At 45.3% G+C, this 25818-nt stretch overlaps 1 protein-coding gene across 3 annotated transcripts in view; it reads left to right on the plus strand.

The window, feature by feature from the left end:
* Positions 1-8479: 8479 nt before the first annotated feature.
* Positions 8480-25818, plus strand: part of NR5A2 (nuclear receptor subfamily 5 group A member 2) — a 90812-nt gene continuing 73473 nt past the window's right edge. The window contains exons 1-4 of one of the 3 annotated variants that reach the window (XM_065072441.1): positions 8480-8761; positions 19312-19449; positions 21840-21958; positions 23233-23374. In XM_065072441.1, coding sequence (XP_064928513.1) covers positions 8698-8761; positions 19312-19449; positions 21840-21958; positions 23233-23374 — 463 coding nt within the window. In that variant the 5' untranslated portion in view covers positions 8480-8697. Of the gene's footprint in view, positions 8762-12359; positions 12479-19311; positions 19450-20536; positions 20872-21839; positions 21959-23232; positions 23375-25818 lie in introns of those variants that run through there. The other 2 variants (XM_005498792.3, XM_021293899.2) reach the window with 2 other exon arrangements.

Below are 25818 nucleotides of genomic sequence, written 5' to 3' on the forward strand. Positions count from 1 at the left end.
TATATATCGAATATTTACTGTACCTCTTTTTTATATAAAGGAATTATTTCTAGTAACAGCAGCAGTGCCATTATTGCAAACAGTATAAAAGCCTAACTTGGGATCATCCTCAAGATCTGCATTTTGGAAGATAGATTCTCAGTGCAGGTGCTAAGATTTCAGACATATATGGAAGCAGCAGCCAGCGAAAAGCAATCCACAACAGAAGATAGTGAAGGGCCAGGCAAAGAAAGCAAAATGAGATCTAAAGTCAAAATGGAGGAGGAATAAGATCAGGCAGTAACAGAATAAAGCAGTAAGAGATAAAAATATTTGTGTTTGAAGTAACAAAATGTGCTTTTATTCACGTTGTGGAAACATTTTAAGCTACAACAATTTCACTTGAATTCTATTAGTTTCTTAAGTCCACTGATACTATAGCAGAAATGATACAGAATTGCTTGACTTCCTGCCAAAATCCTGGAGTCTGTTGCAAAATTACAGAATATCTTCCAAACTTTTGAAACTTCAAAACAATAACGTCTCAGCTCCCAACATTTTATACAACTACAGTATCAGTGATTTTACTAAAGCAGCTCTCACCAGGGTAAATTAGGAAACTATTCTAGTTCATTATTTCTTTTACTAAAGAAAATTATAGAGCTGTTGGGATCTCTACCAGCTGAAGCGTCTCTCTACATTTGCCCAAGTGCTGATCTTGAATCAGAAAGAACTTTTACCCCCATTCCACCCCCTTCTGTCATTTATCTCAGTATGCTTTGCATAAATAATTTATTCAGTATGTTTAATTATTTTAAGCTAAATGGATGTTTACTCTAAGACTGCAAATCATCACAAAATTATGTATATTTTATAGTTAGTAAAACTTTAATACCTTAATGAGAGAATTCCATACAACTTCCTGAGATACAAAGGAAGGATGTATGGAGGGCAAGAAGAAACTTCTTTTACAGGCAAATAGGAATATCTACACTGGCATCCTACCCTCACTACTGAATTCAGAACTTGCCATCCATTAACATGAAATAGAAAAAATCAATAGCTATCTTTCAGTCTTTACCTCCCATCAACTGACGCATGAGTGTCAAACACAGCAGCAAGTTAATGGTAACACGAGGCACAGAGGTTATTTTTCAGAAAAAGGCTTGAGCTGCACATTGTACACGTCCTGGCCTTAACTTCTCACCTGGACAAGCACCCTATCCATTCTCAAGGCAATAGTGAACAGATGGGAAGGTCTACGTGCCCACACAGCAACCACATGGTTTGGAGCTGGTGAGAGATTTTCACAAGCAAGACCTTGTGCAGGTCAGTGGTGCCCTGCCCAAACACTGCCAAAGGGAAAGAGCATGTTCTTCTCAGCTTCCCTTTGTTGTAAACTGTATGAGCAAAATTGCTTCCCCTTACATAAACTAAAATAAAATAAACTAAACTAAAATAAAATAATCTAAAGTTTTATATCTACAGGGAGAATCCCAAGACAATCAGACTATTTGAAAAACCTCCACATTCTGACTGAAAAGCACACACAAGTACCCAGTAAGTTCTTGTGCTTCCCCACAGAAGTAATTACTGCCCATTCTTAGGAAAAGGTTAGTAAAGTGCCTACAAAAGTTGTTAGGGAGCAGCAAGTACCAGCTGCACCCTAAGAGGAGGCAAACAAGGAGCTAAGGGCAGCAACAACATAGTCTGGGTAGGGAACTCACCAACAGTGCAGTTCCACTGCGCTGGAGCTGGTCAAACAGAGCAATAGCAGATCTCCAGTAGTCATTGGTTCAAAAGCAATAAAATCAGCCAGGTCTGAGGTCAAGCTGGGAAACCCAAAGAATAATCTAGAAACAAGCTCCCATCCAGCACAGCTCAAGAAAGGAGCTAAGTCCCCAGCTGGAGCTCAAATGAGCCCCTGGCCCTGTGGGCAGGGAGCCTAGGAGTGGAGTGGGGGCCCAGGTGAAGCTGATCAGGGTCGTTAAGGCCTATGAGTGACCTTGGGGCCCTGACAAAAGCTACCTTTCTTATCATTTTTCTGCTATTGCTCTATTAAATATCTCTTACTGTGTGTGTGGATATATATATATACACACACATATATATATTTGTGATATAGTGTTCTCCAGAGGTCATGACCAAGTCTTCATCTTGATTGTACACACTTGTCCGGGTGACTGAAAAGCATTTCAGTCTAATGGAAGGGTAGGTAGTGTTGGCCAGAGGAAAGAAAGAGCAACAGTTTTAGGATGAGAATAATGTGAGTTTACAGTATCTGAACATCTGTTCATATTTCCTGATGTGGCAAAAGTACCCAGAAGCCCTAGTCTGAGCTGAAGAACTTGGTCTAGGCATTATAGAAACAGAATGGCTGAAGAGGAGCTAAAGATTTGCATGCCACTGCAGATGCATTAACAGTCTGATTTAAAGCAGCTTCCTGAAAATCAGGGCTCCTCAGAAAGCCCAGGTGCCCCTGCTCTTCCCAGAAATATAGGCACCCAAATTCCAGGGTCATCTGCATTTTTTACTCTGGTCTAAGCATATAAACGAAAATGAGTTTGCTGTCTAACAAACTGTGGACACATTGTATAAAAAGATATAAAAACCTTAATTAACATGTTATACTAATCTATTATTCATGTAACTGCACTAGGGAGACTGTGTTCTTGAAGAAACGAAGCATTTCTCAGATCTTGAGTCTACTTGTTCTGTTTTTTAAGAACTGCAGTATTTACCGAGAGGGGTGCCTAGATGACTTGGAAGACAATGAAAAAAAAAAGTTTCTTCAGTGCTATATAGGCTTATGGAATATATCCATTGGACAGAATATATATAGTATTTTATTATGAAGCTTACATGTAAAGTAGTTACTGTTGTCAGATTTCAGCATATGCCTCCAGAAAACAACCACCTTAAATTTTAAATTGCCAAGAGAAAGACTAGGGTTCTGTTTAATTATTAGTGCCATAAACCAGAGCAATATTTACCTGCCTATAACAGAGCTTAGGAAAATCCACTTATCTCTCCTACCAGGTGCCACATTTCTCACAGTTATTAATAAAATAGCCAGGAATCTCTATTTCTGAATGGCCTTTACCCCACTTTTCTCTCCTGTCCCGTGTCCTTCCCAATGAAAGTCAGCTTTGAAATTGGAACAAATTCTGCGCTTGCTCATTAGGAAGACAGAAAGAAATGGAAGCACTCCTCTGCACCAGATCTGCCCTACTGCTTGAGTACTAGGCCTTGATTCCTCCTCCCTCCAGCTGGAATGTGGTCCATCGAGTGTGTTACATGCTGTCCCACAGTTCATCCGTCTCCAGACACCCTTTTATTCCCGGTTCAATAAATAAGTTTCAGTAAGAAGACCCCTCTCTGCTTAGACATGAAATGCCTCTCTGAACCACTTTCTTTTGCCAGTCTTTCACCTTCCAGAAGCATTCAGCTCACATTTACCCCATGGTCTCAATCAAAGCCATGTGTGTGCAGCGTAGCACAGGGGGCAGCTTCCTTCAGCCGCAGAAATTAGTCAGAAACTCATCAAACCACTCAGAGTCTTTCAGGATTTAGTTTCCTGAAGTAAAAGTTGGTATTTCCATCCTGCCTCAAGCTAAGGTGTTGGGTTTTTTGGGGGTTGGAGAGACAGGGATGGTAACTGCATCATCCCTGCACATATGTATGTATCTTGAAAAAAAAAACAAAGAATTTGCTAGCACATTCAAAAGATTTTAAGTTCAACTTAAGATCCAGTTTAAGATTCTTTCTCCTATCTTTCTCCTCTCCTCCTTCCAAAGTAATATATTCATGACGTTTTATTAATAGTGCTCTAAGAAGAACCTGTTTTCTGCTCCTGAGTGCTGTGTGAGATGATAGATGAGTTCACAACACCTGTTACTGCTATGTACATGGAAGTAGTTTCACTCTGCCTGTTTCACAGAAATCTGTTCTTTTCTCACAAAACCAAACACTCTGCTCCTATTTCTAGGAAATATCTCCTAGATAAGCTTTGAAAAGGTTCCATGAGTAACTAATTAATACAATTTCTCTTTGTATGCCAATAAGTTAGATCATTGAAGAACAGGAGGTGTGCAAGAAATTAAAACTTAAGCTGCTTACATAGATAGACAGACAGATGAAACTTGCCTATAGATCTGTTCACAAACCAAGAAAAGGTTTTATTTCTGCAGTGCAGAGAGCTAGTGTTAAAGCTGTGTCCCACCAAAACCCATGCTACTCCTTCAGCTGAGGCCAAAGAGGACTGCTGTGACCCACACTGTGTGCTTCCTCCCATGCAGAACTGAGTTTTCCTCCTAAGCAGTCTTAAAGGCTTCCTGATTGCTCATTTAACCTAAGAAAGTATTTACAAATGCCTGCATTTACCTCCTGTCCTAGATATTAATGTATTAGCAGAAATATTCGCTGAAATAACTTTTAGGGAAAAGTCACAGAAGCAATTTGATAATTTCTACAATTCATTATTCATGTCCAATATGGTTTCTATTAAATTGTGTTCATCCAAATAGAGAACAGAAACATATAAGAGACTAAAATACTCTAATTAATGTAATCAGGAAAAAAAAGTTCGTATTTTGAACACGCACAAAGAACTTACCATGCTTCTGCTCACCAAAGTTGCATTTGAATATGCTGAAAATCACCAGTAAGGAGTAGCATATGCAGAAATGTATTTTAATGCCATTACATTCAATTGTTGAGGTGATAAACACAGTGTAATATATATGTATATGTAAGAAAACAAAACTAACATGACACGTAATAGTGCAGTCATACTGTAAGACCAAACAGGATCTGAGACTCAACTGATGGAAATAACTTAATAAATGAGAAATTTACATTTCAGTACTGTAATTACTTTACTGAAAAACCCAAAAGTTGAAGATCACCAGATACATCAGATTCTCTTAATTTCTTTTACAGAACTACTAGGGAAAAGGCATAAAACTGTATTTTTAATGCCCTGGTTTTGCACATATAAAATAATATAAAATTCATGAAGGTGGAGAAAACTGAAGCATCCAAAAGAATTTTAAATGTCTGTGATAGATCAGGAGGAATATTGAAATGGCTGAAATGAAGTTTTAAAAGAGTGATTTCCAGATCAAAGAACAGAGTTTGTAAATCTCTTTCCACCTAAGCAAACCTCCAGCTGAAACCAACTGGAATACTCTCAGGAGCAGATAACTCATGCCCCATAGGCGCCATGCCAGGGTCAACGCCACATGTGCTCTGGACTTCCAGTAGAAGGGGGCTGATGTTCCTCATTTGATGTGTGCTGTGCTAAACACTTATCTTTTCTGAGATGCTCTGATAATAAAGGCGACAATACCTTGAGATGACACAGAAAGACAATGAGGAACTTACTGGATTCAGAAGAGCAACATCCAAAATATTACAGGAAAAATGCAAACTCCTAACTGAGCTCTCTAAATTTACACCAACCTATGCAAGTCAGGGATTAAAACTCTGTGAAAAGGTCACTCTTCATTCATCAATCCATTTTCAGAGCTTTTTTCTTAACATCCTTACATGATCAAATGAAATGCCACTGTGAAAACGCCCACAAAAGGAGAAACTCCTTATGACTCCATTTTTGTAGTAAATGGTTGCAAAATAATTTGATGTGCAAGAGTCAGAGGAGGGATTGTTGCCAAGCTTTTGAAATCAGGTACACTTTCTTTGAGGGACATTTGTCTGAGGGACAAACAGGGGACAATTTCGTCATACAAGAACTGGAAAGAAAAAAAAAGAAAACACACACACACACTAAACGTTTTTCGATTAATTATCTGCCTGAAAGACCTAAGACAGAAAAGCACATGTGAAAAAAAAAAAAAAAAAAAACAAAAATACCTTTCAAAAGTCTCGTCTCACCATCTCAGGATGAAAATAGGGGAAAAAAAGAAAAATAAATAAATAAAGCAGGGGTGCAGGGGCAGTCCTGGAAAACACTGAGATACAAAATGAGTTCATGATGCTTCAATCATGGTTAGGAAAAGCTGTTCCAGTACGGTCAGTGGCTGCTAAACCATATGAAAATGTACAGCTCAAAATTCCTGATCAAGCAAATTATTCAGCTGTAAACTCAGGTACTTAGCTTCACTGGTATGACTTGTATGCCTCATTATGCACAGCTTTATGTACTTCTAACATATCACTGCTAAACATATAGAGCTGCTGGATCATATGCTAATAGAGATTGTCCTGGAGTTTCCCTATGAGTTTCTTTTCCCCCACTGGACTAGGTATAAAGAAAGGCAAAGAAAGTCCGTCTGGTGGTGCACCTGGCATACATTCCTCTATCCATGGAGACAGAGTATCAGAAAGGAAAAAAATAACATTTTTCAGTGACCCTGACATTTGATACTGATGCAAAAAAAGGAAAGGAATGACAGCATTTGAAGCCGAAAGCATGAAGTTTCTTTATATTTCCTATGATTTAGTATCTCTCCGCCCACATGCAGCAGATTCCTTTATAGAGACTCTTGTATATGGGCCAACAGTGCCCCAGCAATGCCTCTGATGACACAGTGGAAAGTTTCTAACCGCAGTATCATTTCCAGCATTTCTCGTTTATTTTATCCCCAGTCCCCAAAGACATGCTTTTTCTGGTGGATTAAGTAAGGTTTTCATTTTTCATGAATAGAATTGAAAATCTATTTGATGACCAAATGAATTAGAGTAGACAGAGAATCTAATTCTTTAGGTTTGTATGAAATCTGTTATAAAAGCTGGCTTCCAGCTTTCACTCAATCTAAACACAAAAAACAGCAGTGACCCTGAGAAAAAACACTCATGGTATCTGTTTAACCAGACTTGTAAATTATTTTTTCTACTGTAATAAATAGGAAGATACAGTCACATAGCATGTTTTGCTTTCAAAGCATTTCATACGCATTGCAAGCCAGTAATATTCATAGCATTGCTGTGAGATAGCTTGGGACAATTTGCTCACTTTTCAACTATAATTACAAGTAGAAAAAAAAAAAGAGGAAGAAAAACCTGATTTCTGAAAGTTTTGGTGCACGATTGTATATGATTTTCCTTGCTACATGTACCATAGACAAAATGAGTATTTATGACTGTGACTTCTTAATTGGGTGAACAAAGTCTGATTTATACAGTCCAGCATGGTAAATAAAGCATACAAAATACACATGCAGTTTTCTAATAAGAATTTGGAAAATCAAGCCTCCCCTCTACAGCCTGCCATCCTTGCTACAAGGGACTGTAGAGGGGAGCAGTACTGCACAGACCAAGTGATCACTTAGGGTTCCTGACTGTAAGGCCTGAGTCACTGCACAGTTTGCCACTTTATCATTGAAGTCTAACCACCATGACAAAGTATATTAAAAAGCATATGCTGCTTTACAGCCCTCTGCAAATTTAAAGAGAAAAAACTCCCGCTGACTTCAAGAAGCTTCAGATCTAGCCCACAGTGGAATAACTTCTCTCTCTTTTTTGAGAGACTTGAAATATCAAATATCATCTGATTATTCAGGCTTGAGTCTGATTTCACAAAGTGTATGCAGACTTAATCTATTGGGCTACGGCTGCTGAGGCTGCCGGTGGCACTGCAGTGTGAGGAGGATCCACACTGCGCTCAGGCTGCTGTGAAGGCAGCACGGTGACAGCATGGTGTCACCTGGGAACCAGCAGCTCCCTGTGTTTCCCCTGGTGGGTCTGAAAGCAGAACCTGACCCGTTCATGGCTGAGCTGAAAAATCACTCAGTCGACTGCATAGCTGTCTCCCTTTATCACAATTGTTTACAGCAAAAAACTTCACAGCCATTTGACATGCTGTGAATAGGTATTGTACCCCCACAGCCTTAGAGGTGAGTGCAATACTGTCTATGTATCATAATCCTGGGATATCAATGTTTAACCATGCTGTAAAGATCTTTACTGAGAAAATAGTGTATGCTTTCAACGAAACAGCTACAACCTGGGGCTAGTCTCCCGCCTGAGGACTGGGGTAATAAAGTGGTTTTGTCTGTCAAACCACCGGCAGAGATTTGCTGGTGCTGTGATTCAGAGTTTAGAATCCCAAGCGTGTTCAGAAGCCTCCTTTAAGGAATTAATGCTTGCTTGTTTTGCCAGCCAAAGAGAGTTTACAGAAGCCAAAACAACCATGCTTGCTGTCCACTGTGCAAAGAGGTGATGACACCAAGAAGACAGGTCACAAGTCTGAGTTTATAGTCATTACACTTAGGTTGGTATGGCTTTTCATCCACTCAGTATGATCTTATGACCCCACCACTTTACAACCTTCCACTCTCTGGGCTTCATAGCACTTCTCCACTCTAGGTTAATCATTTCTCTGCCATTATCTGCCAAGAGTTCTTATCTCTTTTGCTGTCACTTTATAACAGGGTCCTCTTATCAAGCTGTACAAAATCACGTGACAGTGCCAAACCTATCACAAGTTCCAATTCTTCTGATTAGAGACTATCATGAAATGGGATACATGGTTTACAGCAGGTCACTAGTGCTAGAAAAGGTACAGAGTCCACTCAAAGACATGCCTGTTACTTTCTGAATTCTTGGATAATTTTTTGTTGTTGTTCGTCACACCGACTTTCACTGAAGGTTATTATAGTCTGGGTCTCAAGGCCAGAAAAGTTTACAGGCTGCAACTCTTCTATACTCAATGCTGCACACCTTGCACCCAAGGGTACCGTATATTTACACCTAATAATGTCTTCTGGTTCCCACACAGCCATCATACAGGATTCGATAAAACATGGACCTACATCAGTCGGTAAGTAACAGTTTTCTAACTGTTCTGAACACTCTGCATAAATATGTTAGACTTAGGGCTCTTCAAACTGACAAAAATTGTTACAACTGGGCAAGCCAAAAAACTTATTAATTTGTACATGCATTTAGGCAAAAATAGAATTTTATGATACAATATAAAAATGTAAGAAAACAGCTGATGATTCAGTGAATAACACTTTTCTTCAGAGATAATGTGATTATCAAATATATAATCAGATAACTAATGGTATCTTTATCTATTACAATCACTAACAACTGTGAAATTTTGTGTGTGTACATGTATAAATATTTGCAAAAAATAGATTTAAATTGCTTCTGGCCTGACTATTCTTGTTGAAGAAAACCTCAGGAATGTTTTCAGGTCTTTTTTGTATTGTCATTCCATGGGATGGGCTGGATAAAAAAAGTCAGTTAAGACTTCAGAGCAGTGAAGAAGTGAATGTTTTCAGTAGCATATGGAAATAGCACGCTCTGCCCACCAGAAAGCCGGCAGGCATGGGTGTCTCTGGCTTGCAAGGCGTAAGGGACATTGCACAGCCAGATGCCCCAGCTGCCAGGGCTGCAGTGGCTGTGGCCGAGCCCCAGTGGGTGCCTGTCCCTGCCCTTCTCCTTGCACATCCTATCTTGGGTCATTCTGCCTCTCACCAGACACTGGAAGTGAGGTGCCTTTCCCTTGGCAGGGTGATAGTATCCCCCACCCCATCAGCCTGTGCCAGGGATGAGAGGGACTGGAGAAGGCTTGCCAAGGGAAACCTTTTCTTCATGGAGAAGAAAGCTCTTCTCAAGCTGGCCCAGAAGTGCTGCAGGTTCCATAGCCCAGGGCTTTGCAAGGCTGCACCTCAGCATAGCAGTTTATGGCAAGGATCAAAGAAGGGAGCTTTGGCCCACGTGTGGGAAGCAGGGCTCATTCTCCTCCTCTTGCCCCCAAAGTGCGTCATCACATGGCAGGTGAGGTGCTTGCCATGATGCTGGGTGTGATATGGGCACCTTGCCATCAAGGGAGTCTCTGGGACCGTGTTGATGGAGGGTGCAGCAACAGCTGCAGGAAATAGACTCAAACCTAGCTGAAACCTGATCTTGATCTCGCGGGTGGAGCTGCTGCTTCTGCCAGGGATGTGTGCCCACCGGAAGGGCTCCCACCTCGGACCTAGCTGTCTCGCAGGCAACTGACCCCCAGGGCCTCCCCTCTCAACCTTTTAACCTGCCCTACACCTTCTACACAAGAACCATGCCCAACACCACAGTGAGGTTTACGGGGCTGCAAACGGGTGGCTGGAGGAATAATGCCCTGTGGATCACACCACCAGGCCTGCAACTGCCCGCCTCCTGGCTGGCTGTGCCTGGTGCCAGCCCCGCTCCAGGATGGGCTCCTGGCGCCTCTCCTTGGAGGGAGCCATGTGGACCCTCCAGCAATGCCATCAGGGTATCCTATCCTCAACAGCCAGAGGACAAATTGTGGTCTCAGGCTGCTGGACATGGCTCTGGTGAGGGTAAGTTCACACCAGGCCAGGAGGGCTCATCCCAGCAAAACCACAAAGAAGTCAAAGCCAGGGAGCCTCTGGCACTTCTCTGCAGGTCTGGGGAGTTCGTTCACACAGCTGTGCCCCCAGGAACACAGGGAAAAGAAGAGTAAGTCCAGCCTCCCTGCTGGGACTCACTTTCTTGGGCCTTGCTCTGAATTCTGCTTTTTTTACCTGCCAGGGAGGGAAAGGTGCTAGGGAAGCCTCAGGTCCTCTCTCTTCAGCCTTCATCATGCAGTAGCAAAATAATAGTATATCTCATGTATCTGTAGAGTGGTCACTCAGATAAGATTTGTCAAGGTGAAATGATACAATCCAAGGAGAAGGGAAAATAAGGCACTCCTATCTGTCATGTTTAGACCAACTAAGTGCCATTTTCATGGCTTTCAAAAAACTGCCAGGACTGGGGTCCCTAAATCATGTGGATATGAGGAACAGATTGGTGGGAGACATAAGTTAGCAGAGTTCTGTTGTCATCATACCTCCAAACTGTACCCATATATGTATTGTATCACAGACACACCAGGACAGATTTGCAAAGCATGTCCCAGAAAAAGCAGGCCTAAATCCTGCAAAACTTTCTCAAGTCCTGTGTACTCTGGGTCAGGAGAGTATTCTGCCCTTGCATGGCACCGCACAGTCAGAGCCCACAGTGGCATCCCTGAAAAGCACATCTAACTCAGCATCGTTAGCTGATCGCTGCATACCTGTAAAGGTTTAAATGTAACTGGCACCACCCTGTGGGCCTCTGCTTGGAGGTGGGGGAACCAAATAGAAAAGAGCTAGATTCTGTTCTAATTTTCTCTTGGAGAGTAGTTCTTCAGAAGAGAAAGCTGCCCTCCCGGGGTATAAGTACAACCAACAGCAGGGCCAAGTCCTCTTAAGAGTAAATCCCAGTTCTGTGCAGTCCAACCCAGCGCCTCCTTCACTTTTTCCTGGCTAGCCCATGGCAGAGCAGTGGGTGGGTTTGTGAGGGTGTCCCTGCCACCGCCTCCACAGCCCCCCCGCTGCCAGCGTCTAGGCCGTGAGCACTTGCTGCTTCCCACTGCAGAGGTTGAAAGATGCCCTTACCAGGGAGCTTTGCACCCAATATATTCCTTCAGCCAGCAAGAAGTTAGTTTTTGGTATAAATCAGTGACGTGCCACAGCAAGAATGACCTAGCTCTATCCCATCCAGCTCCCAGGAATGCAAATCAGACTCCACTGATTTAAATGGGACTGGGTCTGCCCCTCAGAGAGCAAACACAACCAGCCTGGAGCTGCAGTATGAGTTGTTGATACCTGCTTTTATCTTCACAGTCATATAGTCAAAGAGGCAGCTGGAACTCACAAAATCTTAACAGTACATCCTATCTTTCAGATGAAGAACATCACACATGTCAAACGGACTTATGAAAAATGTTATGGAAATGCTTTTTTTTTCCCTCCTATCAGATTCCAGGGCAATACAAAGCTACTCAACTAGTTTTATTTGTCTTCTAATCAGACTCTTGCCTAAGTGTCCTCAGGGACACTATGCAATTTTTATAAGTATTAGCTATGATTATTTAACAGAAATAACTGTTTCATTAACTTGAAAATATGGTTATGTAAGAGGAAAAATTAATTGACTTGTAGTTCCTTACTGTGATTTTTTTCAGCTTGTATAATACCTTCTTAATTTTAATGTACGTCCTCGGGTAGTTTACAATATTACAATTAGTGCTCCTGAGTTTGGCAGGGTTTATTTTTCTGTATTATTTTTATTATTAGAATGCATATATAATGACATTCCTTATGATTAAGAAAGGCAGAAAATATCTTTAAAAGTTTGGATTAGGATTTTGGCCAGCAACGATGCAGGCAAAGCTTCCACAGGAGTGAGCAGTTTGGGCTGTGTGAGGACTGCAAGACATGAGTAGTAGGTGATTTTTTTATAACAGTGAATTTTTGCTGTTATTCTTTACTGTTATAAATTTTTCTTCCCGCTAAATACTTTTCATGTCATTATACTGCAAATGAGCTTCCTACGAAAGGGGCAGTATTTACATTCACACTAAATTTTTTCCAGTTAGTCTGATTTTAAATACCCAAATACATGAGGCAAAGTAACCCCGATGATGCCTGTGGTCTCCAGAGGGAAACATCCAATGCTGACAAAACGCCTCCAGCCACTCATCCATGCGGGTAATTTAAAGGTCAGCTCTCAAACTTGTCTTTACATAGAGTAAAAGGGAAGAATTATCTGCAGCAGGAGTTGTGTTTTGCTGCACTGTGGAGAAAATGTTTGTAGCTTCTCTTGCCAGATTATTATTAATGTATAGAATTTACTCACATATTACATGAGTACATTTTATATTTTATATAGATACGCAACCTTATATACTAATACCTTGTTATATACAATGAAAAGACATGCATCTGTACACAATCCTTATCAAGATTTCTCAGTATGAACTATGCCTAGTTTATTTTCTCATGGTTTGTTTTATGGTTTATGGCTTATGTGTGGAGAAATCTTACATGAGATAGATATAGATATAGATGATATAGATGATATAGATGATATAGATGATATAGATGATATAGATGATATAGATGATATAGATGATATAGATTATATGATATAGATATAGATATAGATATAGATATAGATATAGATATAGATATAGATATAGATATAGATATAGATATAGATATAGATATAGATATAGATATAGATATATGAGCTTGAACTTTTTTCATTATAGAGACCAGCTATTAAATTATTTTTAAATAAAGTTTTCCAAGCTTCAAAACATAATTACTGGAGGGGAAGAAGCAGACCTAAAATATATTTTTTTTTCCACCAGCAGATCAAGGTCAGTTACCTCAGCGAAAGAAATTTCATTTTTAAGCCTGTCTGTGCAGGATAGAAATCAATTATCTCTTATGATACAGAGACCGGAGCTCAGCCCTGACAGGAGCCTTGCTCTATATACAAATGTATTTGGAGTTTTATTTCCAGACCTAGCTCTAGCTTTTTTAACTAGATGTTCCACTCTCGGCTCCAAAAGGTACAGCGCAGGCAGAAAACGAAAGAGCCTCATGAGAAAAGTAAATAACTATCAGTGTTGGGAAAGGGGCGGTGGGTTCGCGGCGGACGGGGACAGTGCCGGGACCGTCCGCATGTCCCTTCGGCCTGGCCCCGCGGCAGCTCGCGCCGGCAGCGCTGCCGCGCGCGCAGCACCGCACAGCACGGCGCCGGCCAGCGGCTCCGCTTCTGGGCGGGCCGGCGCGAAGAGGGGCGCTGCTTTTGGATTCACCTCCTCGCCTCCCGTTCCGGAGGTAGAGCCGCCACCCCCGCAGCACGCAGGAGCGATCAGGGCGCGCACGCTTTCGCGTCGCACCGTTAGCGGCAACAGGTCCATGCAGTGCGGGACTAGAACACGTATCCCCTACGAAAGGCATGTCATTTATCGAATTAAAAAAGAACAAACCGAGCAGAGTTTCTGCTTGCAAAACAGAATCTGTAAGTGTCCTAATGATAAAGGCTGCTGTGTGGACAAGGCTGCTCCTGCTGGTGTTGATGCAGGGAACCCCTCCTGCGAGCTCTGGGCAGGGCTCGCTGCCTCCCGAAAGGCCCCCAGAGGTGCCTCAGCTTTGCACAGACGCCCCAGGGCCTCAGCCCTTCCACGCCTTCCAGTTTGTTCGGCAAAATCTCCGTCGGAAAGCTGCCCTGCAAGGAGCAGTGACCAACCGTCACCGTGCGCGCCCCGAGGCGGGCGATGCGCACCGGGGACAGCGGGCGGGCGGGAGCAGCCAGCGGCAGGACGAGGTGCAGCCTTACGACACTTCACTGATGACTCACTTGGCAATAAAAGAAAAGCAATCACAGCCATGCTTTACCACCCGCCTGGCCCAGCTCACTCCTTGCTCCGGAGTCTCCTGTAGTTTTGCATCCCGCCGCTGCCAGGTGTTTGTAAGGCAACAGTGCGTTCCAGCGTGCAGCACTGAGCTCGGCCGGGCTTTAAAAATAGCTTCTCGGTCAATAATTGACTGTTTGGAAATGGTGCTCCATGTCGGATCAGAGAGGATCGACATCTCCGTAAGGCAAGAGTGAATGATTCACAGCAGAGAAAAGGCAGTAGGCTTTGGAAAGCGCTCCAGCATGCTGTTTTACTACAGAAAGTATTTCAGCCTGAAGCACACACTCTGTTTCGCTGACAGTGGATCAAAAAAAAAAAAAAAAAAAAGTATATAATTGTGTTTGGGTTTCTTTTTCAGTTCTCTAGAGGGGGCAGTTTACTACCTAAAGCCTGAGTTGAAGATACTAGCAGCCTCCGCTCAAATGAATCCCTAGGAATTAAAAGCAATATTTCCTCGAGAAAGTGAAGAGAGGAGCCCGTTGTCTACGCGATTTGGAAGGTGCCTCTCATACTGAAAGGGTGATATGGTTAAGGGAAATTAAAAAAAAAAAAAAATAAAAAATAAAAAAAAGAGAAAGATAAAATAATAGAGGAGAGAGAGGGGGAAGAGGAAGAGAGAAGAGAGGAGAGGAGAGGAGAGGAGAGGAGAGGAGAGGAGAGGAGAGGAGAGGAGAGGAGAGGAGAGGAGAGGAGAGGAGAGGAGAGGAGAGGAGAGGAGAGGAGAGGAGAGGAGAGGAGAGGAGAGGAGAGGAGAGGAGAGGAGAGGAGAGGAGAGGAGAGGAGAGGAGAGGAGAGGAGAGGAGAGGAGAGGAGAGGAGAAGAGAAGAGAAGAGAAGAGAAGAGAAGAGAAGAGAAGAGAAGAGAAGAGAAGAGAAGAGAAGAGAAGAGAAGAGAAGAGAAGAGAAGAGAAGAGAAGAGAAGAGAAGAGAAGAGAAGAGAAGAGAAGAGAAGAGAAGAGAAGAGAAGAGAAGAGAAGAGAAGAGAAGTAGACCAGAGCCTTTATTGAATACACTTTCCTGGTGCAAACAGTCTCGTAAAACTGGGCGTGAGAGGTGTGTGAGGTGAAGCAGCAAACTCGCTTTATAAACTTCCCCAGGTGCAGATGGGTCCTGCGCCTGCCGCACTGCCACACGCTGCCTTCTCCGGGGCTTTTCCCGTGGCCGCACCCCTGTGAGCCCGGGGCTGTGCCAGCCTGTGCCCGGGGCTCTGCCGTTGTCGCTGTGCCGTAGAGTGGCTGCGTGGCGGTGATTAGCTCCGCGCCTGTCTGAAGGCACCGGTTTCCGTGAGGGATTGTTCGGAGAGGCTCTGGGCCGGCGGCAAACGGGAATGCTCAGCGGGCGAGGAAGGGGGACAGGATGCGGATTTATCTCCTGAAATACTTCCCTCTAAGTTTTTGTTCGGCTTTGGATTCAGATTTCCCAGCAGAAAAGTTTCAGTCCTCCATTTATTTATTTCTTATATTACTTCTGCGAAGTTTGCCTTGAACATTCCCCCAGAAAAGAACTCTTTCGCTAGTCTGCTGGGAAAATAAATTCAGCTTTCTCGGGGACACTTTCCGACACAAAGCTAGAAGGGAGCGTGCTATTTGATGCCCATCGAGCAGACACCCAATGTGGGAAATGTCCCTGCTTAGAGAAAAAGGCTTTCAAATTTGCCCAGGTTCCGTGGCCTCTTTGAAGCTCCAAGAAACTGGAGCTTTCCTTTAAATATCATCACACAGAACCTTCTACCTTGAAAACAAAGAAGTGTAAGAAGCTTCAGATTATTTAAAATTAGACCGTGGTTTTTTAATGTATATGTACATACATTTAAACAAGGAAGTATAAAATATTCCAGGTCTTGCTTCTCGTACTAATCAAGGCTGCTGGAGTCTCCCCGAGCCATCATCTTTTATAATTATAATTACACGCGTCAATCAAGACCTTCAGGCAAAGTCAGAACAAGGCAGGTAAACTCAGGAGAGAAATCACATTTTAAAAACTTTGGAGAACTTAGTAAGGAACGTAGAAGAGATTAGAAGAAAGGGTAATTAAGGTTGCTCAAGGCAATCGTGAGAGCTAGATCTCCATGTTAAATTAAATGTAGGCACGAGGGACCAGGTATCATTTATAATATGCACCTCCCTAAACTGTTACTTCGGAGAAATGTGGATGTGTAATAACCACTCCAAATTATTTTCACCCAGAGCGATAGTTCGCGGAGTGGCTTTGGAAGTACAGTGCGAACTCGCTCCAAACGCTTCCCCGGCGTAATGACATTAAGCCCACAAGCAGCAACAAAGACCACAGGGACTGGTGCTAGGGTCGTGCCCGAGGGAGAGTGTTGGCCAGGGAGAGCCGGCCCAGGCCAGCTCAGCCGCCGGAGGGGACAGGCGGCCGTCCCGGCCGGGCTGCCCGCAGGGGCCGCAGCCCACCTGCCTCGTCTGAGTTCGGGCTGGTTTCGCCTGCCCGATCCGGACGCGGGGTATCTTTCCCTGGCTTACACCTAAAACGCAAGCGCCTTTCCCGAAGCAGCAATAACGAGAGCAGCGGCATGGGGCGGGAGGGAAGGGATCGGCTCTTTCCCCGACGGAGCCGCGCGGGCTGCAGGACCCAGATCCGGCCGTGTCCTGCCGTTGTGCTAAACTTCCCACGGTTGCTCTAACTGCAGCCGGACCTGTGCTCTGACAACCTTTCTTCTGCGGAGAAGGGCTGCGAGGAGGCCGAACTCCTCTGCGAGCCGCCCCCGGAGTCCTTTGGCCACCCGTCGGGCCAGCAGCAGGCTGAAGAGGCCCGGCTGCAGGCTTACGAGGCAGGAGGACCGAGGCCCCACGGAGACGCCCGGCTCGCAGCCCCGAGCATCTCCCGGCGGGCGCCTGGAGGAGAGGAGCGGAGCCGCCGCTGCGCTGCGGACTCCATCAGTGCGGAGCCGCCCGGGCTCAGCGAAGGACGATGGTACAAGGCGACGCATGCGAGAGAGGTTCCTTGTAATTCACGTATCTGGGAACAACATCCCAAGGGACAAGACGGGGTGTCAGCCCGAGTGACTTCTGCCAAGAAACAAGAACGCTCCTCCGGGATGGTTTTCAGCCATCCCGCCTTGGCCATCTAGCCGCTCCCGCAGCTCGTCGTTTTGCTGTGCTAAAACTTAGTCGCATGCGACCTCCTAAACTGTGAAATTATAACTTGAGAAAGAACGTGTTGATATAGCTCAAGAGTTCGCCTGCTTCGCCCTCTCGCCCGAAGGGGAAAGGGGAAAAGTTGAGAATGGAAGGAGCCCGAGAGGTCCAAGCTTCTCTGCGCGTCGGGTTTATCCCCAAAAAGTTAAACCCTGCATAGAGAAGGAAAAATATATTTTCTACACCAGTGGTGCTGGTGTTTGGCTTGAGATCTTCGCTGAATTTAGCAAAGCTCTCATCTTCCAGTTAATGGATGCAAAAAGTTTAAACTGTCTAGAAAAGAGTACATTTGAGTCCTTTGTCAGCACGTGGAGGGCTTGCCCCATCGCTACTCACCTTGTGACCATCACGAATATTTAGTAAGTTACAAGAAGGGCCAGTTTTCACAAACTTTCTCCCAACCAATGGGAAACGCTACACTCTGCGCTGGAGACCGTTCCGCGCCTCACTTTCAATCGGAAGCAATTTTCACGGCAAATGTTTTCAGCTCTGAATATACACAACGGAGATGAAAGTGTAGTAGTAGTACCGGCAGCCGAGCGCTCGGGCAGTGGGCTCGGATGCTTTCAAAGGTGCAAATATCGCTCGTCCCACTTCGCTAAACCTTCGCGCCGCAGTGCGAGCGGCGCGGAGCCCCCCGAACGCTCCCGGCGTGGAAGGGGTGGGGAAGGCAGCGGGGGCGGGCAGACCCCCGGCCCAGGTCGCCGGGGGGGTCGGTACCCCGCCGCCCCCGGGCCCCTCGCCACGCCGCGCATTTGGGACAAACGAATTCTTTGGGACAACCTGGAACTGAGTGCACTCGTTGCACCGTCAGACGGAGAAGGGAAGCTCTTGCTCAAGCGGTGGCACTGCCAGGGTATTAGTTTTTGTGCAAACGACGCAACTGGCACCGATAGATTTCGCAAGAACTTTAAGGGAAGGAGACCCAAAAAAGCAGAATAGGTACAGCGAGCTCTAGCGCGGCTCCCACCCGCTTTTCTCAGGTTCCAGGGCTGTGCGGCGGCAACGTGACAACAAGGGCTGGGGTTCTCCAAACGCAGGGGTTACCGCTACCTACCCCCGCCCGCCCGGAGGGAAAGCGAGGGCCGAGCGTCCCACAGCCCCCGCCGGCCCCAAGGGAGCTGAAACGGGGCTGCCCACCGGCAAGGAGGCACACCACGGGAGAGAGAGTAGGCGCAGCCCTACTTGGAGGTGCTGGCAGACCCTCGGGCTCCGCTGGGGCCGGGAGGGTTGCTGCAGCCCAGGCACCCGCAGCCCAGGCACCCGCAGCACAGGCACCCGCCCTACAGCCCGGTTTAACAACCGGGCAGAGGGTGAGCACGCTGGACAAGTGTGTGCTCTCCTGTTCGTGTATGTGTGCGCGGTGGGTGTTGCTCATCCCGCCTCTGCCTTATTGGTTGCAAGGGTGGTGTTGGGGCCCCCTTTGCCGGAGTCCCCTGCGCCCTGCAGCCCCCGGGCTCCGGGAGCGCCTCCCCGCGGGCCCGGGGTTAGAGGTCCCGACTCGGCACCTCCGCACTTGTGGCGGGGGAAAGAGAGGGAGGAGAAGGAGGAGGAGGAGGGAGGAAGGGAGGAGGGGGACGGGGGTGGGAACCCTGTCCAGCAGCACCAGCAGCGGCAGAGCGCTCCTCGGCACTGTGCCGCTCCGCATGGATCGGGGCGCCGGGCTGCCGCCGCGCTGAGCCCCAGGCGAAGCTGCGGGCTCCGGGGTTCCTCCTTCCTCCCCGGCACCCCCGGTCTTCCTCCTCCTCCTCTCCTCTCCGCCCCCGCCGCTTGCAGCCCGACTACCGCTCCGCGGCTCAGCCAGCCGCGGGCACCCGGCGGCGCTTGCCGGCGGCTGGGGCCACTCGTTGCTCCCGCTGCAGCAGAGTGAGGGCTGGCGTGGAGCAGAGGGACGGAGGAGGAGGAGGAAGAGGCAGCGGCCGCCAAGCGCCCCTTGCTCCAGCTAAATCTGTGCTGCCGTGTCCAGGTGCCGGTGTCGCGGACGGACACGGAACCCCCAGCGCGGCCCGCAGCCGTCTTGTCATGCTGCCCAAAGTGGAGACGGAAGCCCTGGGACTCGCCCGGTCGAATGGGGAACAGGGACAGATGCCGGAAAACATGCAAGGTAAGGGGGGAAAGGTACGGCGCTCCCCCTCCGCGCACGCTCGGGCCCCCTCGGCAAACCACCCCTTCGCCTTGCCAAAAAAAAGTTTACGACTGCTGCCTGCGAGCTCCCCCGCCGTCGCTCCCTCCGCGCCCCGCCGAGCCCCTGCTACCGCGGGCCAACTTCTAGTGTGGCTCGGGGACCGGGGCCACGGCACGGCCCCCGGCAGGAGGTGCAACCGCTGCCGTGGAACTGTCAAGCATCTGGCCGGTCGGAGCCCTTCCCGGGGTGTAGACGCCCCACCGGTCACTGCCAGAAGACAGTGGCCCCACTGCAGATCCGGGGGCTTTCAGTCTCCTCCCCGGTTCGCGCAAAACCGACTCGAAGTCTATGGCGGGGGAGTTACCCTGGGAAACCCGGCCGAGCACCCCCTGTGCCACAAACCGTCCTGAAACGGGGCCCTGAGGTCTCTGCCCCGTGAGTACGGCTCCCGCAGGCACAGCGCAGGTGGCAGCGGCGCGAAACTTTGCAGCTGAGAGCCCCGACGCCGCGGCAGATTTGAGCCCTTGTGGGGTACCCGGGAAGGCAGCGGGATTCCCGAGCTGGAGTGGCGCTGAAAATGCCTCTCAGGGGCGGGACGAAGCCATTCTCGGTGTCCTGCTCCGGGCTGCAGCGCTGCGGGGAGGGAGGCGGCGGAGATCCCGTTTTAGGGCCGCCGCGGGGTGCCGGCTCCCTGCCTCGCCCCACCCTGCCCTCCGCTCTTCTCCCAAGACAGAAATTCCCGTCCTGGCTCCTCTTTCTAAATTATCCCCTCTCCTCCCAGGAGCCTGCAGGGAAGCAGGGGCGAGGTGGGCCAGGGGCCTCGGAGGTGCTGAGGGCGGCTCATCCGCCCCTTTTCTCGCCCGCGAAGGAGGCTCCGTGCCAGGACACGGCGCTCGGAAAACCCCTGCTTTCCCACTTGGCTTTTCCTGCGAGGAGAAGAAACTTCTTCTCAGAGCAGGGCAGTAGAGCCGCGGTCGCGGGAGCAGAGGGGAGGGCCTGGCCCTCCTCCTCCCCTGTCTGCGGCCGCCCCGTGTCTGCCCCAGGTCGTGCCGAGGTCGCTCTGGAAACGTTTTCCCGGCTGTGTGCTGGCGGGTTCATGCCGCCCGCGCTCTCCGGCAGCTCTCCTGAGCGCCGGGGCGCAGCCTCCTTGCCGTGGCGCAGGGCGCGCAGCTCCCGCACTCCCACCAGGGCGTCCGGTCCGCCGGCTTCAGGCGGACTCCGACCACGCTGGTGCCCCAAACTGTCGCAGCGCGGAGTTACCGGCCAAGACGCGACAGCCCAAGCGGTGCCGCTGCGATGCCCGGCATCCCTCGCCTTGCTCAGAAGCCCTCTGCCGCCGCTGTGCATGCCGAACTGATTGGAGTTTTAGCAGCAGGGAAGGAGAAAGAAACCGGCCTCGCGGTGAGCGGCGCGGTTTCTTTTTGGGAATAAGCAGTGAGGCTGACTGGGCTTTTTGTGGGGGGAGCCCGGCTCAAGCGCCCGCACTCTGTGCCTTCCTTCAGCTTGTTGTAACCCGCCTCGCCCCCTCCCGACGGCCGGCTCCTCCCCGCCTTTTCCCCGAGTGACAGAAACTTCGGGCGGCCCCGGCGCGCAGGTTTCCCGCCAGACCCAGTATCGGGGATGCTGGCTGGGCAGACACCGACTGCATCCCCTGCGAAAAGCGGTCCCGGCCCGCTGTCCCTCTGCCGACCCGCGCCACCGGGGGCTACGAGCGGCTTCCACGTCGCCGAGGGACCTGGCTGCGACCCCCCGGGCCCTGGATACGGCGCTCACCCTATCGGCGGGAGCAGGGGGAGGCGAGCTGGCTCGAAGGGTTGGCGGTCACCCCGAGACAACTCGGTTGGGAGGGCGCGGAGGGCGTTGTTTTAAGCTAGTTTTGCTATAATAGAAGTTACTTTTATTTAACGCCGCGCAAAAGTGCTTTGTCTGTAAGAGACAAGTTTAGGCTAAGTAAATATTTGCAGGCTGATGTTGAAAGAAAACTTTAAAGAAAACGAACTGAGTTGTTTTAAATACACAAGTGACACAACCTTTTCACTCTGGTTTTTAAAGCTTGCCCCTTATCATTTTCGGATTTAAATGAATTCATTTAGTTTGATTCCACATAAGGACTAGGTTAAGGGCACACTGTAAATATAAATATTTACAACATGAAACTAAGGAGCTGATGGCTTGTGTTCCAGTTGCTAAGTATGCAGATTTGCTGTTGATGAAAAGTTGCATTTCTCAATGCAAGCTGCGTTTTAATTTTTTTTTTTCCCCAGTTTGCAGTGGTGTGTGTGAGCTTTCTCTCTAGATGAGAACAGTTGCAGAAAAATTGAGTTATTAATGTAAATTCTAAATTAATGTGCTATTTGTCCTTTCCACAGTGTCTCAGTTTAAAATGGTGAATTACTCTTACGATGAAGACCTTGAGGAACTGTGTCCAGTCTGCGGAGATAAAGTGTCTGGGTACCATTATGGACTTCTCACCTGTGAAAGCTGCAAGGTTCTGTACTAATTACTTCATACAAACACAAGAACAGCAAAAGAGTTTCAAATATTATCAGAAAAAAAAAGATAGTTAAAGAAAAGTTGTGTAATAATTTGACTCTGTTCTGATATGTTTCTTGTTACATTCACATGAAAAATTAACCACCAAAAAGCTTTAGGATTTACAAGTCTCTTGGAGAGATCTCATCTGCACAAATTGAAACAATTTGGACTGTTTTGAATTGTAGTTTTAACATTGCTTTTAAGTATTTTGCTGTTACGAAGTGATGTAATTCTAAATCAATTTTCATTCCTAACTGTCCTAAACATTGATTTTAGTTGATTTGTATACATTCAGAGTATTTCTGTTGCTGGAGGATAAAGTAGGAAAAGATCAGTTTTGCAAAATCTAATGCAGCTTCCTTAAGATTTTTTTCATCCTTCAGTATTACGATGTAAACTTCAGTGACTATAATGGCCTTTTTCATACAATCTATAACTGTCAGAGCCCACTTGACACACAAAATCAAGTAACTAATGTATGATTTGTTTTAGATTATTAATTTTGAGAATAAAATATTTGTAAATGCAACTTATCATATTGGAAGATACATATATCTGCATGTCTCAATTACACCAAAGGGTTTAAATACTTAAGAATTTATGACATATAAAATTTGTCTTGTAATTTTTTAAGTTCTTTACAGTTATTAAAGTAATGCACTGTAAAGGAAACTCCTTTACCAGAACAATGCAATTTAAAATATTTAGCTGTATGGAAAAATTAACTTAACACATTATATTTTCATTAAAAAATAATCAATGAGAAGTGAACAACAAGCACTTATTATGCCTCTAACATGCACCAGTGGGATGTACAGTAGCCAGAGGTACTCTGTATTTCTGCTATCTCTGCAACAGAGTCCCTACTTATTTCATGTAAAACTACTTTAAAAGGAAGTCTTTAATAATCTTGCTTTTGTTAAAGAATACAAAATAAACTAGTCAGCCTCACTATTTCTGTTACCACTGTTTGGGGCACAAGAGGCTATAGCCAGTCTTACCAAGCTTTGACATAAGTCTATAAAACATAGCTCTAACACAAGAAAAGCTCCTCTGGAGTCTGGTGGTTTTCTCCTGGGTACATCTCACTGCAATTTAAAACAAACCGTGTAACTTCATAAATGCTCAAGTGGTGTCTGAAACATATGGTACAAGGATTTCCATAAAATAAAATGCTGAAACACACTATTCAAGTAAAACAGGCTAACTTTTGTATCTGTCATGCAGGGATTCTTTAAGCGAACAGTCCAGAATAACAAAAGGTACACATGTATAGAAAATCAGAATTGCCAGATTGACAAAACACAGAGAAAACGATGCCCTTACTGTCGATTTCAAAAATGTCTAAGTGTTGGAATGAAATTGGAAGGTAAGAGCCATAGTCTTGGTGATATTGTCAACTATGCTACAGATTGATTTTGAAAATGATAGGATTACATATGTTATTACAGGCTATTTTATTTTTAAAATGCTCTGATTTATCATGTTTTTGAAATTATAGTGAAAGGTGACTGTGTGTGCTAACTGAAATTGTTGCTTTATAGAAAAATCTAATGAGTAAATGGTAAATCACTAACAACTGGTCAAAATCATAATCTATTTTTTCACATATATATATATATGTAATTTGATATTTCAGTATGTTAGAGTTTGTGAATGAGTGGACCTAGACAGAATAGTTTTGCAGCTTTGAAAAAATACTTAATTTATATTAAACATAAAATATGTAAGAAGTGTCCAGATTAGAAAAAATAGCTATGGGGAGTGATCTGATTTTATTTATATTTTATCTAGGGTATTTGCTGTTGTTGTGTGTGTTGTTTTGGTTTGGTTTTTAATATATATTCTTCTGACAATAAGGCAGAAAACAGAGAAACAGACAAAATAAGGGGTTTTAGGACACCAACTTGCCTTTGAGATTAAGGAACCAAATAATCTCTAAAGTTGTGTCCTATATTTTTGTGACTCTAAACCTGAGACACTATTGCAAATGAAAGAGAATAAGGCATTTTGAAGTATACTTTTTGACTTTTTGACTGCATTTCACTTTCTCATGTACAGAGAACAATACCCTTTGAGATAATTGAATGCAAAATCACCAGACCTGAATTTGAGGATCATACACAGTTCATTCTAACTATATAAAATACTAAAATCCAGATCTCACAGCAAATTACATTTCTGCATGACCAAGGAGAAGTTCTTAAATTCCTTATTCTTAAAATTGTACTGAAATGGCATTCACCCTAAAAACTTAACCAGGAAAATAACCAGGAAAAATCAGGCCAAGGTGAGCAACCATGAAGGATAAGACCCAGTCACCTGAAACTGGCAAAGGAAAGCTGTTGGTATAACTGAAGATAAACAGAAAAATCAGTTTCATGGATTCAGTACTATTGTGTTTGTCCACAAGACCAGGACTGACACACTGCACTAAACATCTTGAATCACTACATGATCTTCCAAATTCCAGTGGTACAATAAAAGAACATTTGGAATCCTTTTCTCATTGTTGACCTTAAGAATAAGGATAAAATATATTTATCTACTGCTTTTAACTCCTCTCAATTGCTGACAATGACACAGGACCAAATTTTCTTTTCTGTGATTACATGTAGTTCACCTTATAGGAGTTATGCAAAAGTATTTGCTAATCAAATTTGGCTCACAGTTTTTAATTGCAGAATACCTGGGAGGATACTATGTATACAGATTTCAAGTGAATTACATTTATCTTTGTAGTAATTATTTCAATTTTCTGCATTTTGCTCAAAATCAATATTCAACAGCAATATTAGTAGCAGCATTTTTACTACAAAATTAAGCAAAGTGCCTGCAATTTTAAAGGTACTCTAGAAAATATACTTTAGCTTCCTTATCCACACATCCATACAACCTCTTTTCCTTTGTTTAAAAAATTGGAAGAACAGGTGCTTCCATAATTCTAAATACTTGTGACATTTATATGTGTATTTCCCTGATAGCAATATATATAGCCTTAAAGTCGAGTTCATAAACTACCATGGACAAAAAAAAATCATTAAACGTTAAAGTCCTTATGATAATGTACAGTATTATGCGTATCTAGCATTCATAATAAATTTTTAATGTTCTACTAATCCCTAAGATAAAAAGCTCGAGAACTTAACCTCCAGCAATCTCAGCAGTCTCAACATGTCACCAGGCTGTCAAAGGTTCCTCTTTCAATCTAATTGCCGTTGGGCAAGGTGGGCTTGGTGAGAGTTCCTCGCTAGTCCATTACATATATACCATGGTGACAGACACTGCTGTGACAGAGACCACCAGCACGACTCCCAAGGCAGCTGTTGAGGTGGATTTGTTTTAATTATTTCTAATTCCAGAGATATTATAAGCCAGAACAGTGTCAATAGTTTCTGTTTCACTTCTACCTTCTGTGTGGAAGGCAGCAAGCTGACAGCTTTCTCTCTGCACATTCCAACTGCAGCTAAACATTTCTGTAAAGCTGTTAGCTAACTAGAAATCTCTTAAAGTTTTACCCCAACCTGAACAGAATCATCAAAAGGAAATATTTACCTTTTGCCAAGAAAAACATATTCCCCTTTGTGACTACTGAACATTTCACAATTTACGTTTCAGATGTTTTGCTGCGGTGGAAGGCAGTAATGGAATGATTATAATGAGACAATGTGGTCTGCTGGATCCGTCTCAGACAAATTCTGGACATCAGCCCTTGTTTCTTAGTGACATAGTAGCTTGACATAAAACCAAATATACATTGAGATCTCCACATGATCCCATAGCAGGTGTGAAATTCCTGTGGCCAACCATTGT

The sequence above is a fragment of the Columba livia genome, chromosome 8, assembly GCF_036013475.1.
Source record: "Columba livia isolate bColLiv1 breed racing homer chromosome 8, bColLiv1.pat.W.v2, whole genome shotgun sequence".
Classification (NCBI taxonomy): domain Eukaryota; kingdom Metazoa; phylum Chordata; class Aves; order Columbiformes; family Columbidae; genus Columba; species Columba livia.